Source organism: Astatotilapia calliptera, chromosome 17 (genome assembly GCF_964374335.1).
Source record: "Astatotilapia calliptera chromosome 17, fAstCal68.1, whole genome shotgun sequence".
In the NCBI taxonomy this organism is placed as follows: domain Eukaryota; kingdom Metazoa; phylum Chordata; class Actinopteri; order Cichliformes; family Cichlidae; genus Astatotilapia; species Astatotilapia calliptera.
In genome coordinates this window covers 7,327,162-7,344,144 of record NC_137438.1, presented here as the reverse complement: position 1 = coordinate 7,344,144, position 16,983 = coordinate 7,327,162, and the positions used below count along the sequence as shown (strand labels likewise).

The following is a 16,983-nucleotide window of genomic DNA, read 5'->3' as shown; positions in this document are numbered from 1 at the left end:
ATTTGAGCCTGAAAGAAATGAAGTGAAGCAGACAAACACACACCCGGAAAGGCTACACAGGAGCCATTTTTTCATCTTTGACTATTATTTCCAACTGTTTCCAGTTGTGACTACAGTAATCAAACAGCTAAAGGGCCCCACCACTTGGCCAACAGTGGTCACTGCAATTACAAGGCAAAGATATTCAAAACTGTTCTCAGAAATGGTGATTTGGTGGCCCCCAGTGGATTCACATTGCTATTACAAGTCTGTATTCTTAAAACGGATCGATCATACAACAGAAGCAGCGGGATTTACCAAACATTATTTAATAAATGATTTTGCAATACAAAACATCTGTGCAAAAATATTCAGACAAAATACAAAGCCAAGGCCTCTCTTGATCAATATGCATGTAAACCTGTTATGGGTACACTGGCATTGAAATATACATATACTTTTGTTTCTTCTTACCAATAAAAGACAAAAAAAAAGGCACTATAATGAATTTTTGCCAAATACAAAAATACCTAAACTTGATTAAGATTCACAGTCTTGTGTACAAGTGGTTTGTGCACTGCTATATTAGTACATAGACTACATAAAAAAAGATGACTGTAGCCACAATGACGGCACCCAATGGTTGAAACCTTCACTTGAGCATTTTCACTTTTATTATTTTATTCTATTAGACTCTGTACACTTATACGGTAGCCATGCCTTATACTATTCTCTGCCTTATTAGCAATTGTCAGTGACAGCATCCTTAACAAAATGAGAAACGTCCTGTATTAAATAAGGCTTCACTGATGTCAAAAATCAAGTGAGAAGTGGACTGGACTGGGGGAGTCGCCCCCTGTTGGCCATCAGTGCAGACTGCGTTGGCCTTGCTTTTTTAAATCTGGAAGCAAAGTCCAGCTTATATATACAGTCTATGTTAGTATTCGTACATCATTTACATTGCTGGGGCTCATGGGTAAAGATGCTTAGGTAGCTCACTCTGCTTTAGAAAAATAGAATCACAAAAACACACAGAGAGGAAAGGCATTTGAAAAATACACTCTCAAATGATTTCAAATAGCATGGAAACAAGAGCACACCCTTCATGCTGCTAATAACAGCCAACCAGCTTCACTACTGACCTCTACTCACTTGAATGCTGAGGAAAACTAAAGAGCAGTAGGATTTATAAAGACAACTGAATTTGATTTTGATGCCATTTTTGCAGCTACTTTTTTCTTGTTGCTACATTTCACATGTGTCCACTTACTTTACAACTCAGAAATGCACTTTATTCTCTGCATGTCCTCAGTAAAAACAACCCGGATGTGTTATTGCTGTAGTTAAAACATGCACTCAGGAACATTCGCACCCATTGATTGTTGACTTGACACATTACTGCTGGTTTTCTGACTTTTGTTTTGAGGGAATGAAAGAAGCTTCATATTTGGCCTCTCATAAACCATCGTGGATGGCTGAGGCATAGTTTGTGCGGCTACGAAACTGAGACTCACCAAACACACACTTCGTCATCCTTCACTGGGAAACAGACAAAACGGTCAGACTTTTTTTTCAGGTTGTACTTTTTCTGTTAAAAGCTGCACGTGCTGAGCTTTTTTTTTCCCATCTCCAAAATGAAATCCGTAAAAACTTTCGGAAAAAACATAAAAGACTGTATCCAATCAATTATGCGGCGAATGAAGTGTTTGCCCTGAGAACGGTGTGGGTTAGCTGTGGAAGGAAGCGAGTGCTTTGTGATGTCTTTTGTTCATCTGCAGGGGGCCCTCTTGCCAGCTCTGAAGTTAGATGCGATGTCTCCCGGAGAAACAAAACTGGGGGGGGCGATGATGAAAAGAAATGATACTTAAAGGGAGGCCGATCAGATAAACTTCTAGCTTCACTGTGTCCGGTCTTCTTGTTGCAGACGTCTCAGACAGCGTGATGAAGTTGGAAAATAAACAAACAAAAAAAAACAAAACACACATTCAGCTGTCATTCTCAAAGGGACTTCTTAGCACCTGCATTAGTACTTTCATAGCTGTTGGCAGCATGGGAATTATGCATGCTAACATAAATGTTACTGATTGGTTTATGAGGGCCAAGGAGGCATCATTTATTGGAGCAGGCCACTGTTGATCGTTTTTATAAAGTTACTCGCCGTTTCAATTCGCGCTCCCTTGGATATTTGATTTTTTGTGTTGACAAGCAAGCCAATGAACTAGTTTAGAAAAAAAGGCACCTGAAAGTCATCACATGAATATCCATGTCTGCCTGACATCCTGTAGGAAAAAGTCCATCGAGTGGGAATTGTTTAGTTTTTTTTTGTCTGATTGGAACACAAACTGTTGAATAAGGCCACGGGAAGAATGTTTTCACCTTTAAAGTGTTTTACTTAATAAAAAGTTCATTTGAATATATATCTTTGTATTTCATTCATTCATTCAGGACCTATGTACTGTATTTACACAGAGGTTAAAATAACATTTTCAAACCATGATAGTAAGTACGCCTCCTGTAAACAGTAAGGCATGACAGAGTCAGACAGCTGCTTATATAGCCTGCTTAGTGTTTCTTGGATACCCAGATGTGTGGCACGCTCCATCTCTGTTGGGTCTCGGTAAGACCAGAGAAGAACTGTGACGCTGCGCCACTGGCTGAAGCGCTAAACGTCTCATTTCTGGGATCTAAGCTCAAAGAGGTTGAATATTTACAGGTCTGCAGTGATGACTGAGTCGTTGTACATCAGCACATCAGAGTCAGGGGTAAGCAGTGCTGAGGTCTGAGACACGTGGTCCACCATCCCCTTCTGGGAGATTTGTCCGTACACCTGAGCCGACCCTCCGCCGCTCCCCGGCATGATGCAGTGGGACAGCAGCGGCGTGTTGGCGTCATGGTTGGAGCCCGTAGTGGAGGGCACGCCGCTGACGTGACCCGTGCTGGTGGAGCCGCTAGCGCTGCTGGGGGAGCGGCTTTTTGGAGGGGGCAGGTGGTGCTGGATTACCCTAGTAGGCGGAGCTGGGGGTGCAAAGTGAGCTGGGAATGCTGCGTATCCTGGCGGGATTGGGTATCCGTTGACTGGGATAAAGCGCTGGTGGGTTTGGGTCACGGCCATGGGCGTCCATGCTGGAACTGCACCCATCTGTCCCGGCGCGGGAATAGCCTGGGCTGGGTAGAGGTACCCCGCGGCGGCGGCGGCAGCATAGCGTGGGTTGCTAAGGTTGCTGACGGGGCTGGCGCTGAGCGAGGTGGTCTGAGTGGTGGCGTTGCCTCCTCCTCCAGAGGGCGTGCTGGAGCTGGCGTGGGACGACAACCCCTCCCAAGCTCGCAGGCGGGCGTGAATATCCTTGAAGCGCGGCCGACGTGCTGGTCCTTCCTGCCAGCACTCTGTCATCAGACCATAAAACCTAAAAGCCAACAGAGTTATTTCATTACCACAAACAGCAACAATCAGACTGCTTCTAAAACTCTATTTGAATTGAATACACTAAACTAACCCTAATACCAGAGTCCAATAAAGACACTTGCACACTTGAGTTTCACCATTAGCTGGATGCACTATCTTCTTGTATACTTCTCATATTGCACCGGTAATTGCAACATACCTTGGTGGGCAGTCTTCGGGGCAGGGCAGCAGCTGCCTCTTTCTCACCATCTCCATCACTTCCTGGTTCGAGAAACCATAGTAGGGCTGTAGCCCGTAGCTGAAGACCTCCCACAGCACAACTCCAAACGACCAGATGTCCGAGTCTGTGGTGAACTTTCCCGAAGCGACGGCCTCAGGGGGCATCCAGCGGATGGGCAGCACAATTTTAGGCTGGAGGCAGTAGTAGTCTGAGGAGTAGATCTCTCTGGAGAGACCCAGGTCAGAAATCTTGACGTGGAGCTGCTCGCCTACCAAAATGTTCCGAGCTGCGAGGTCCTTGTGAACGCAGAAGTGGCTGGCCAAGTACTCCATCCCAGCAGCCACCTGGTTCACAATATTTAGAAGATGTTTGAAGGAGCAGTGAAAGGTAGACATTAAAACACTGATTTTAATTCAAAGTTTCTACATGAGCGATTAAGATCATCATCAACATTTCATGTAAATGGTTCATGTTTAAATGGAAGGCACAACAGTACTTCTTCCACTACGCTTGTAGCCAACTACGAGGATGTTTTTAGATCCTACCTGTATGGCCATATGCAGAAAATCTCCATGATCCAGGCTGGATTTCACCGTGCCGTCCTCATCGCTGCTACAGCCGACGTCTGAGTGTGGCGAACGCATGATGAGGAACTCGTGGAGGTCACCTTGGGGCAGAAACTCAAACAGCATGCAGACCGGCTGCTCCTGGGTAACCACACCCACCAGGCACACCAAGTTGGGGTGCTGAAGCTCGGTCAGCACTGCGGCCTCCTTTGATGAAGTTGGATAAATAACGGTGAATTTCAAAGAAACAAACAAACAAAAAAAGGTGGCTGGCAGGTTGATTTCAACATTTACTGGAAAAGTGGATATTTACAAAAGATGTGGGAGTTTAATGGAGAAACTGAGTCTGAAACTGTGTGGCTTTGACAGGTGATTATAAGAAGATCACCCAAGCTGGTTTCACAACGGCTCATTGATCACTTTTGAAATTGAGTCGATGGCAGTACCACTTTAAAATGTGGGCACAGTTCAGGTCTGCCTCACTTTCTGTAAACGGAAAGTGAGGATTACGTCTTACACATGCCGACTGGCTCAACCCGCCGTCACATCTAAATTTATCTGGACAACCTTCCACCAAGTTACAGTTTATTTTGGGAGCTATTTCCAGAGAACTCATCTACAGTTGAGCAGTTCAGCCGTCTCCAATCTTTCACCGCGTCTACCTTCTATAGACATACAACAAGCCGTGCTTGAAATCTTGTGGGCCTAGACGCCTTTCCTCTAAGAAAGCAGCCACATGTAGTTTTTAGCAATAGGATATTTTAGTGGTACATTTCATTTTCCAACTCTACACAAAGACGACTGATGCGGCTTCATTATTGTATATATATATATATTTTTATGTGTGTTGTAAAAACGGTTAATTTAGAAACATTTCTTACTTGCTGGAAGTCAGCCCACTGCTGGGCATTGGAAATGTCTTTGAGGGTCTTTATGGCCACAAGCTGGGCCTGGTCCATGCCCGGCAGATACAGATGACCTTTGTAGATCTTCCCTAGAGTACATTCTCCGAGCTCCTCCATGAAACGGACGGCTGATAAGGGAAGCTCCTTGGCCTTGCTCTACAGAAAGAAGGAGGAGGAAAAAAATGGTAAGGTGACATCAACAGGTTGAAAACACATTCAACAAAAATGAAATCATTACTTTCTTTGTCGGGTCAGCAGCCTTTCATCACCGCTGTCCTTGTAGGGAAAAGAAAACATGATGTCGCTGCTTTCAATCTGATGTAGGCGAACTGCCTAATATAACACCAAATCCGTGTTTGAATTGTAGAAGAAAAATAAAACTATAGCTCAGAGCTGATAATTCACGCAATCAGACTCAGCCCATTACATCAGCCCCCAAATCGCCCCTTTCACGCCTCTGGAAAGCGATGTGGGAAAATTGCGAAATCTGGCAACATGTCGCAGCTTAAAAATGTCATCTGGCTGACAGGTTAAGCAAAATTTGGGAAGATGAGGCAATTAATTCTCTTGCCAGTAAACCCTAGAATCAGCTGCAACAATAGCAGAAAACAATGTAGCGCTCCCTGTGAGGGATGACTTTGCTTTTTCATCTTTTGGAACTCACTGAGGAGTGCTCTGACTGGAATGCTGGGTTACAGCACATCTAAATCCAACAGGAATGAGCTGGGCTGTGGGGTTAGGACAGGGTCAGGCACGTTTTGGAATTCATTTAAAGTAAATTGCAGTCAATTAAATCCATTTCCTCATTAAGATAAAGAAAACGAATGATTCAAATGGAGAAAATGCGGTTCAGCAGTTTCCCACAAACACCACAGCAGATACACTGTGTAAATGCCATCTGTTAGAAATTAGTCACCTTAATAAGTATATTTAGTGTCAGATTTCTGTGTAAAATAGTTGAGGGGAAAGCAGATCACTTGTTTAAGAATTCATGAGGACTGTTCATCACCTTACCATCTCTCAAAAAAAAAAAAAAAAAAACCCGAAATCCAGGGAAAATGGCCTTCTTCAAAGGAAAGTTTATAAGAATTTATTTTTTATATTTTATGAGTGATTATTTTTTAATTTTTTAGGGGGCAAAGTCTGTGAGCTACACTTCTGAAAGTGTGAGCACAGACTTTCAAACCTCAGCTCAAGTTAATCCAATTTGGATGTCCGATCTCCAGCAGCAGCTTGGGAGGCCAGTAGAGGAGATGGGACCCACATTTTGTTTACAGCTTCACATGTGCAAAGCACGTAATAGACTTTAAAATGGAGCAAATCAGCTGAACACTTCACAGATATTAAAGCCTGATTATGGGGGAAAAACACATTTTCATCCATCTTCAGTGCGATAAGTCCCAGGTATGATGCCATAACTTTTTTTGAGACTCTTATCCAAAATCTGTGACGGTATTTTAATTTCTCAGTATGAATTTTTTTTTTTTAACATAACGTCTTATTACAATGTGTATCTTTCCCCTGATCTTTTCTTCAGGCAAATCTGTGATGTCAGGTTTCTGTGTGTGTCTTCTTTTTTTATTTTGATCATTAAGATTAGTCTTCTTTGCAACCAGAGCATGACCACGGTTGATAATCATACCGACCATCTCATTAGAACAGCACCAACAGATGACGGTGGGGATGTTGGGGACTGAATATTTTTTATATAAAGTCGATGGTGCCAAACTGCCACTCGTATCTATGCTTGGGAAGAGATAAAAGGTGCAGAAAGGTTGGCAGAGATTTCCAGATTCCAGGAACTTTGAGATGAATAATGAAATTCCTCTGTGAGGACACATGCACTCACACACTCACACATGCACACCGTCTGTACGAGCTCTGAGGGGGGTGGTGAGTGTGTGTGTTGTGCATGATGTGAGACACAGATGTTTTTAGTTATGGGTTTTTTTCCCCGCTGTCTTTCCTCCCCACACCCAAACCCTCAGATCCTCCTCACACCACCACAGATTTCTATGTGTGTGTCTAAATGGACTGTCATAGGCAGTAACCCTTGGGTGACCCCCTGCAAGCAAAGCCTGTTAGGTAGCAGCTTAATCCAAGACAAAGCTGCAGATAATGAAAACAGGAAAGAAAGACATTTGACTTAGTAAAACGTCTAAAAGTCGGAATATTTAGCCCATATAAAAAAGTTTTTAAAAGACAGAAATCACACAGCCGCTCCCTTTTATTAAAATTTTCTTGTAGATCTGTAAAATTTAGCTACAAGGCTGAATGGACGCATGAGGGCGGGGCTTTGGTAATCTTTCAGCTGATGGTTATGCAGTCTGCTATATTTCAGAACCAAGTTGGCAACAAAGACCATTTAAAATCAACTGTATAATTCCATGACTGCATGGCTGTCACTCTCCTGTAAACGTAACTCTTTGCAGACACAAGGTCTTCATGTAAACAGCAAGGAGAGACTCCCTTTTTAGGTCAGTGAAACATTTATTCCAGTCCCCCTCCCAAAAAACCCTCAGAAACTAAATAAAGCAAGGATATTAATGGATTCTGACGCATCTGTGACATCTGCAATTCTCTCCGCGGCTCTTCGCTGTAATACTATACGCCTTACCTTGAGCATCAGCTCAAGTGTGCCCAGCAATACATGCTGTCTAGATAAACCCCCAACCCTCCGCCCTCAACCACCACAATTATGTGGAAAAAAAGATGCGCTTACACGACATGACAGGGTGTGCAGCCTTGAAGGCAACATGATACTCATGCTGATGTGAGCTGCGTGTTTTACTGGGAGACCATGATATACATTACAAAAAAGAAAAAAGCTCCAGTGGTATTAGGATGGACAGAAGCATAGCAATGGAAAACTAGATCTACCTGGACTTTCACAAAGCTCTGAGCAGTAAGAGAAATGTGTTCTTTCAACAGGCAGACACATCGCATATCGCACAGAGACCCAGAGATTATGCTGTGCGACTCCCACCTTTACCTAAGCAATGCGCAGGCTCTCCACAGAGAGTCCAGAGAAGCAGGAACTTAAGTCCCTGGTTGGATGACCCCTTTTGGAATCAGGAGGACCCTAAAAGAAGTCCGTGTAGCCTCAGCTCTGTAGACACACACACACCAAGTGAGCTGAGGGCCATTCCTCTCATTGACAGTCCTGTTGAGATGACACCGCTCACTCCAGTTCCTCCACCTCCTCGAGCAGCTTGTCCATCACAATTGCCTGTTTTCTCTGCTAAACATTTAGGAGCAGGTCAGTTCAAAGGTGATGCTTTTCTTTAGTGGTTACACCTGCTGTTAATCAGTTAGTTTAGATTTTAAAATTTGACACTGTAGATTATCTATTTTAATGCTAAATTACACATATTCTTGCTGTCCATTCATTTTATATGCTTTTTTGTAGAAAAAAAAAATCAGGAAGAAAAATGTCTATTGTTGTTTTTTTTAGTAAGATGTCAATTTGTAGTTATTTATTTATTTTTTTGTCTAAACAGACACGAAGGTCATTCGTGGAATAAGAGTCTTGACAGTAAAAGACAAATTTGGGCCTATTTTGGAAAAACTGCAGCATTTCCAGGATGGGATTGTAACCTCACCTGGACACACAGTACCAACCAAAACATTTACTGCAGTAAAGCCTTTGACTCCAAAACCTCCAACAGTTCCCATACCGCAAAAACGAGGACCTCTGCTTGGGACGCTGCTGCGCCGTGCAAAAGTCGTCCCTATAGACGGTAAGTGGTTTTCCTCAGTAACTGTAGAAGATGCTGAATAATCAAACTTTAAATTAAGAGATTTTTTAAAAAGATTTTAATGAACAATTAATCACTGCATCATGTACAATGCTTCAAATTAGAAGAAATTACATTTTCTCTTTACTAACCTCGTTGATTATCAGACAAGAAAGCAGACAGTCAGTGCAGTCAGAATAATCCAAGAGAGGGCAGGGTCAAACTCCCGCCTCTAGCTACACCTGTAGAGAGCCTGTCCCACAGCTTTAGTCTGCTGTCTTCAGACGACTGGTAAGAAGCGTAGTAAGGAGACATTAATTACTGCACAGAAACAGTGCTGCATAATGTGGCTGTGTTATTTGTGGTGTTCCTGAAGTCGTGTTCAATGTTGTGTTGTGTAAATACAGGATTAAGAAAAGACAGGGGTTGCAAACTATTCAGTCTCTGGCAAAGCACCACTCGGACATCCTGAAGACTAAACTGCATGAAGTGTGTCTGGTCCTCACTGAGGAGGTATTGCACACTTTATGTTTCTTATATGTGTTTCATGCAGCTAGTTTCCCTTCAAGTGCATACTACAGCCTCAACTGATGATTTTCACTCACATTTTAGGTGAAAAACCAACGCTCAGCAGTAGCCTGTGAGGCCATACATACCATCGATGAGCTCTACATTCAGCTCCAGAAAACAATGGACCCAGAAGTTGAAACAACAGGCCGAGCTCTATTGCTGAAGCTTGCACAGACCAACAACAACTTTCTTCATCAGGAGGTCAATCTGGCACTTGATGCCATGGTGGAAAATTGCAGCCATGGACGGATTCTGAGCGCTCTGTTTAACACAGGACTGACGTAAGAGGAGAGAAGAAGCTGTAGTGATTTTATTAGAAGACATGAAAGAGAGATGATGTTCACTGAGTTGTGTGTCTAATATTGTCCTTGCTCAGCCATCGCTGTGTCGCAGTGAGGAATAGCACAGCTCAACACCTGCACCAGCTGGCTGACAAAGTTGGAGCAGCCGTCATCCTGAAAGCAGGAAGCTTCACTGAAAGGTTTCTAATTGCTGCCTCTAGAATGGCAGGGGATGCTGCACCTGAAGCCAGGTGGGTACTTTTAAATGGGTTTGAAGTGCATCAATGTTTTATTTTCTGTGAGTTTACACAATTAATGACAACTGTAATCTTCCACAGGTATCATGGGCGAACAATCATCAAGAAACTGACCCTTCACAAGGACTTTATGAATTTGTGGATGAAGATTGTCCCTGAAAAAGACAGGCGTCCTGTGGAGAAGAGCCTGAAAAAGGCTAATAATTACAGGCAGCAGGTCAGCATTCAGACTAGGCTCTCCTCTCCAGCAGGGCCTGGGATCCCCAGATGTGACAATGCAAGTCCTGACGAGTACAGAGGAGAAGAGCTACAGTAGCAGCAGCACTCTGAGGCTAAGCTGGGAAAGTGGTTGGAGGTTCAACCATCATGACCACAGACAGTCCCAGTCGCTCTGCAGGAGTAAACTTCTCCATCTTCAGGACTACAAACTATTTCTCTGAAGGACAATATTATTTAGATTTACATTAATTATTATTACATCATTCTTATTATTACATTATTTGTATTATTTCATTATTATTATCACATTTTTAAGATCCTGAATGGACAATGAATGAATAAATCCCTTTTTTTTTCATGTGAATTAAAATGGCACTTTGGTTGGCACATATACAGTTTCTGTTTTTCTGTCAACAAATATTAATACATTCTTAGTTCTCTTGTTTTCGTTTTTAACCCATGATTTTGCATTTTTATCAGGATTCAAAGTCATTTTTATAACATAAAGAAATATTAAATAAATACTAGAAAGTGAAAATTTCAGAAGAAATTTTAAGTGTGTCTATGCTAATCAGTGTAGTTTAGAATAGAATAGAATAGAATTCAACTTTATTGTCATGCACAGGTACAGGGCAACGAAATGCAGTTGGCATCCATTCAGAAGTGCTTTAGTGATATAGATATATTACAATATATATTAGCAATAATATAGATATGTAAGTATATTACAGAAATGGGTCTATTATGGAATGTTATAATGTACACGGTATGAAGTATGTTGTGAATATTCTATAACTATAAGTATGTACAGGCTGTAGTGAGTACAAGCTATGTACAGGCTATGAACAGGATATAAATATGAAAAACTATACAGAATATGAAATAAATAACTTTACAGAAATAATGGGAACTATGCAAGTTGTAAACAGTTGTAGGATTAAAAATTATCGAATGTACAGGTTTGCCATTCATACGGCTACAGAGAGCAAAACTCAGCAGAGCAGCCATTCTCCACCATGAACTATGGTAAAAACAAACACCGCTCGCACCTCACAGATGACAGCTTACAGTTTTGTGTAAAGATGAGGTGACTTCGTACAGCCCCGATTTGCAGACGCTGTGCACAGAGGTTCATGAGCAGAAGTCCCATTGTACCACGGCAGACCCGACAATGTTTGCATGAACACGCTTTGAAGCATTACGTTATGGACCACTTTTCACACATGGTTGGTGTACCCACACAGCCGGCTGTAGCTTTTCAACTCACAGCCCAACACACACCAAAAAAAAAAACCAGCCGAGAGAGCACAGACTTTACGCCCGTGGGTCCACCTCCCCTGCAGCGGCACTGCAGACCACGCCCTGCCACACACATCAGACACGTAAAATAAATATTTATGCACTTTTGCATTCACTTTTTGTTTTTTGTTATTTTTACACAGTGTTCTGAATGATTAACAATGGTCTACAGCCAATCTTGTGTATTAGTATACAAACTTTGGTTGTAAGATTCAGATAACTATTTAATAAAAGGTAAATATTTTATATGAGAGCAAGAAAGAAAAGTATATCTTTGTGTCCCCCTTTCCCTGTTAATGCCCCACCTGGCCCCCTGGCAAAAGCTTTGCTAGATCCGCCCCTGCACAGTTACCAGCTGTCAGCTACACAAAAAAAGGAGCTTGGTGTTATTTGTCTCTCAGAAACAGTTGATAACTTTCCTTCAACTCATTCATGTCACCTAAAAGGTAAACCTGTTTCTCCATCACCAGTTCAGCTCTGATGACTCAGTAAGGACATCTCATGGTTAGGACCAGCCCTTTTTTTTACAGCTGTGGCTCCAGCAAACATCAGCTGATACTAGAAATTAAAATCAAATGAATTCTAACAACAGCTGATCAAGCTTAAACGTGCTGCTGTTGTTTAGCGCAATAAACAAACAAGAGAAAAGCCGATCATTGATCAGTTTCATGATTGAAGTTTCAACAGGCGAGAGAATGACAGGGGAGGCTGTCATAACGTTCAACATCAGTAACTTAGCGTGCACACAGCTGTCGTGCTAGCTAGCACGCAGAACGAGTTATTGTAACTGTCAGCACAAGGAAAATAAACTACACCTAAACTCGGTTTATATCTGACCCAAATAGAGTGCAGTTCATAACTTCTTACCTGAAATTCAGTTCACCTCACGCTCTGACCGACAGCCGCCTGCTTCTCCTGCCTTCGGTTTCCCTTATCCACGATTGAGCTCCGTTAGCCACCACTGGTCGATCGGCGGCCGCCTCGCCGCCTCATATGTCTCTTTCCCCACATATGAGGGGAAAGAGACATACACCGGTGGCTAGCTGCCCTCTGTTGTAGCTCCGCGTTAGCCACCACCCAACAACTCAGTTATTTTTCCCACATCGACCAGCATCATCGGCCCATATAAACGAAATATAAGTCCACTGAAACACAGACTGTTTGCGAGCGATCGGGGTGGGGGGGGGGGGGGGGTGAAAGGAGTTAGTGCCGCCTCACTGTAAGCGAAGCCCGGGTGCTTTTTAGCTAAGGGTCGCTAGCCGCGCTAGCTAGCTAGCAGCAACACGTAAGAGAACTTGCTAATATGGGATGTCTTGATAAAACGAGCAGCTATTTGAAGTTTACACACCTACATTCTCACCTGAAAATATCTTTAAAGTTTATTTTGTGACCTAGAAACACTAATAAAAAACATATATAAAACGAAGAGGTAGCCGCCATTGTTTTACTCGGCAGAATTGTGGGATATGGAGTTTTCCACCAAGCGGAAAAATAAGAATAAGAATAATAAAGCCGACGAATAGTAATAAGTGTGCCTCTTGGCATAGGCACACTTAAAAAGATGAATTAAGTGAGAGGACCAAGGATAAGGAGAAGTGTAAGGGAAGGGTGTGGAAAAAGAGACAGTGAGAAATAAACAGGAGGGAGGTGGTGGGCTGCAGTTGAACATTCCTGAACCTGCTGAGCTCTGATGACGGATCTGATGCTTTGTCTGAGACAGGTCGTTTCCACACACACTCAAGCCAGTAACCCCGGCATGCCGTGACATATCCCTAATGACACACAGAGGGCTGTGCCAGTGTTTTGACTCCTTCTGCAGTCTGTTTGCATGCCAAACGACAGCCTCTTTACAGTCATTACACAACAGCGTGATGATGCACTTAGTGTCCACTTCAAAATCGTGAAGTTTACAGTGTTTAATTTTTGCGTTGATATTACATGTAAAAAGTGTTCTATATCTGCAGAAATAAACGGTAATCTGCAGGATTACCAGGAAGGCCCTCCGTCATTTATTCCCCACCCTGAGTGCCATCTGCTGTGACTGTAACGCTCCCTACCTTAGGCTTGTATGCAGTCGCGAGCATGGACATCTCAACGTTCTGGCCGCGGACGGGTTTGGGTTGGCGCGTCACGGGAGGCCTGGAGGACTTCTGGTTGTTGCGGCACACGCAGATGAAGAAGAAGAGCAACGCGATGGCTAAGGGGATTACCACGCTGGGAACCAGGATGTACAAGATCTCAATGCCAGACTCCTTATGGTCTAAACAGATGGGACATCGAGAGAGGGGAATCATGTCATTTCACATGTCACACATGTGTCACAAAGGCAACATCGCAAACTACGATTTAAAACTAGTGTCTCACCACAGAGGGGTATGTCGCAGAGCTCCATTCTGACCCCCTCATCTAGTGTGAAGCACCAGGGGGCCTCGTGTTTGTTCCCTGGGTTGCGGCAGTACGAGTGTCCTCCGTTAAGCTCCGGGTAGCGCACAGCCTGGTAGTTGTGGCTGTGAGGATACTGGGAGTTCCACGGCTGACACTGACGCCCTGACTTGGTTATGCTTACCGTCCCTCTGTAGTCTACCCCACTGTTGTTATAACATTTGTGATCTGGTGGAATATAACAGACAATGATGTTTTAGCAGCGTCAACACAGTAAATCATTACAATTGCCACATGAACATGTCTCACTCTTGTTAATAGGCTCTGTCATAGGGATCCCGATCCTCAGACAGTTGGCGGCCTCGGGGCTGTCGGAAGTAGCCAGGTCATCGCAGTTTGGCAGTTTCAGTCTCTTCAGTATTATCGGGTTGGAGCGGGCGATGATGTACTCGGTTTTACACAAGTCGTTCTCCAGGATCTCGCATTCGTCCTTACAGAGGTCACGGGGTTTGTCGGACCCCGAGCTGCGGTCGCACGTTGGGAAGGCAAAGTGGCAGAGGGAAGGGATGGCGAACTGCGAGCAGCGGTCAGACAAATGGTTGGACGTCCCGATCATGGTGAAGGCCGCTGGGAACGAGAGGATTCAATTTCAGCTGCTTGAAAGTTTCTAAATAACGAAGAATTAGGAGACTGAATAAAAACAGAGAATTTCATACTTTAAATGCACGACTCGCGCACAGCGATGCTGTTCACTTATTGCAAACATGTGCATTGCTGCGGCTGTCATTATCACTACGGCGACTACGATGAAGAGGAGACGCGAATAAAAAGCGGCCAAGTGAACCTGACAACCATCCAAATGTTTCTCCAGCACATGTTGCTTGAGTAAAAAGGAACATAGAGATCAGTAAGTGTGACATTAAATTCAAGATGCTGAATCTGGACTCTGATATGATTTACAGTCCTACTGTTGGCCTGTTACGACTCTGTGGCGCCATAAATCTCAATTATCACTCGTCCTTGATGTTTCAGATCAGGCTCTGGATTCATGGCCTGCGTCATTCCCTGAACTGTTGCACGGATATAATCAATAATGACCTCTGAGGACAAACGCATGCATACGCATAAAACAAAAAGCACACACGCTGAGACACAGACGTGTAACAACACTGGAAACAGTGTGTCGGCCACATGTGATTCATACTGAGTGGTGAACTCCCTTTGAACTCTCTAAGTGACGTTCTGCTTCCTTCCTGGAGCATATTAATTATGATTACCTTCTGAAAAATCTGAATTTACACAAAGTTTTTATTGAATTACTACATCTTTTTTATTTTTAGCAGCAAATTATGTCTCTAAAAGAGTTTGGCAGTTTCAGTCTCTTCAGTATTATCAGTATTATCAGTATTATTTGTCTTTTAGAGACAAATTATGTCTCTGAAAGACATAATTTTCTCCCATTTAATTGAATCTACCAAAAATGCAGGTGCCATCTGCCATCAAGAGCAAGGACAGAAGAAGCGGCACTTATTCCAATTTTTCAAACAAAGCATAAAGAAATGACTTTTGGCTCAAGACTTTTGCACAGTACTGTATGCCCTTTGGTCATTGATTGTGTTCAGTTGTCTTTCTTGAATCTGCAGGAACTAAATATTTAGTAACATGGAATCATCTTCATCAAGTTAAGCCTGTACACACAAACTAATCAAACGTTTCTTATGAATGAATATGTATTTATGATGGATGTAGAAGTAAATTTAATCTATTCTCAAAACATTAATTCGATTTGTGTTGGCTCGAAGGAGGTTTAGCCCGCTCAAACTCACCTGTGATCTGGGTCTCAATCTCCCCCTGCATCTGCAGCGAGTCGACAAAAATGCTGCGGTTGCCGATAAAGCGGGCGCAGGCTATGCCTCTGTACGGCTGGCAGAATCCATCTTCAGGAAACCCGTTGCTGAGAGGTCAGAGGGGCGAGAAAGAGAGGGTGCTTTTAAAGTTCGTCTGAACAACATGAATCAATTTCATCGACTCTTTCACAGGAAAACCACTAGAGGTCAGTCTACATTAGCATATCCCACAAGACCAACTAGTTCCACTTCTGTGGAGGGAAAGGCTGCTCCTTGCTGCCTTTGCTTGGCTACAGATCAGGCAAACTCAAAGGCAGATATCTAATACACATAAATGTCCTTATTCACAGTAAACTGCTTTAAGAATTAATATCTCACGTCGGACTTTATTCGTGTTGCGTCAGAGAGTCGTCACTCTGAGCCACAATTTAAAACATATGAAAGGAGAAAGAGAGCAACCTTGTTTCTACAGCTATGCAACTCCACTCAGTGAGCTTCTTTTGGGGCATTTCTTTTAATTTCCTCGTTAATGTAACGATTCTTATCCCGCTTAACACAGTCATCATCATCCTCTCCCCTTCCTGTCTCACTCTCTGTGCTTTTTTATTCTTTCTCCATACACACACACACACACACACACACACACACACACACACACACACACACACACACACACACACACACACACACACACACACACACACACAAAGCCCACGCTCACCGGCAGACCACTCGCTCAGTGTGAGATCACTTTGTCATGCGCTTTAAGTCATACCATATGGGACGTTAAGACCAGGCACAACTGCAATATGTGGTATAGGCGAGTCCACGATGCCACTGCATATATGAAGTATATCCTCATGGTGCAGACCTGCTGCCTGAGTAATGGCGAACAGAAGCAGCTAGACTATGACATTTTTAATATATTTAACTTAAAGTGCAGCCAATCACAGCTAAGACACAGGCCTCAGCTGTGATTGGCTGAACAATAACACCAATAGTCAAACATTTCGACTCTGATAGGTAAGGTGGCCCCGAGAGGTCGATTGGACCGCAGCTTATGAAAACACCAGCAAATAGAAAAATGCTGAAAAAGCACACAAAATAAAACTGAATAAAAACCCCAATAGAAATAGAAAAAAAGTTGCTAATAATCACAAAGCAACACACAAATGTTTTTGGGGAGACAATAATGTGACGGAAGAGTTGCACAAATGACAAGCCAACAGTAGATGGCCAATAGCAAACTACCTACAGTATTATATGAAAGTGTGCAATTAAAACAACAATATAACACATAACATTGATGAATCCTCAA

General features: G+C 43.1%; 2 protein-coding genes across 3 annotated transcripts in view; one reads left to right on the top strand and one right to left on the bottom strand.

The window, feature by feature from the left end:
* Nucleotides 1-292: 292 nt before the first annotated feature.
* Nucleotides 293-16,983, bottom strand: part of LOC113009498 (receptor tyrosine kinase-like orphan receptor 1) — a 142,838-nt gene continuing 126,147 nt past the window's right edge. For both annotated transcript variants that reach the window (XM_026147809.2, XM_080292009.1), the window contains 8 exons: nucleotides 15,645-15,772; nucleotides 14,128-14,445; nucleotides 13,801-14,046; nucleotides 13,494-13,696; nucleotides 5,050-5,229; nucleotides 4,148-4,375; nucleotides 3,582-3,946; nucleotides 293-3,383 (listed from right to left, as the gene is read on the bottom strand). In XM_026147809.2, the coding sequence (XP_026003594.2) occupies nucleotides 2,687-3,383; nucleotides 3,582-3,946; nucleotides 4,148-4,375; nucleotides 5,050-5,229; nucleotides 13,494-13,696; nucleotides 13,801-14,046; nucleotides 14,128-14,445; nucleotides 15,645-15,772 (2,365 nt within the window). In that variant the 3' untranslated portion in view covers nucleotides 293-2,686. The remainder of the gene's footprint in view (nucleotides 3,384-3,581; nucleotides 3,947-4,147; nucleotides 4,376-5,049; nucleotides 5,230-13,493; nucleotides 13,697-13,800; nucleotides 14,047-14,127; nucleotides 14,446-15,644; nucleotides 15,773-16,983) is intronic.
* LOC113009499 (TOG array regulator of axonemal microtubules protein 1-like) lies at nucleotides 8,806-10,524 on the top strand. Its single transcript, XM_080292010.1, has 4 exons — nucleotides 8,806-9,323; nucleotides 9,423-9,661; nucleotides 9,757-9,912; nucleotides 10,000-10,524. The coding sequence occupies exons 2-4, from the start codon at nucleotides 9,501-9,503 to the stop codon at nucleotides 10,232-10,234; spliced, it is 552 nt and encodes a 183-aa protein (XP_080148136.1). The 5' UTR covers nucleotides 8,806-9,323; nucleotides 9,423-9,500; the 3' UTR covers nucleotides 10,235-10,524.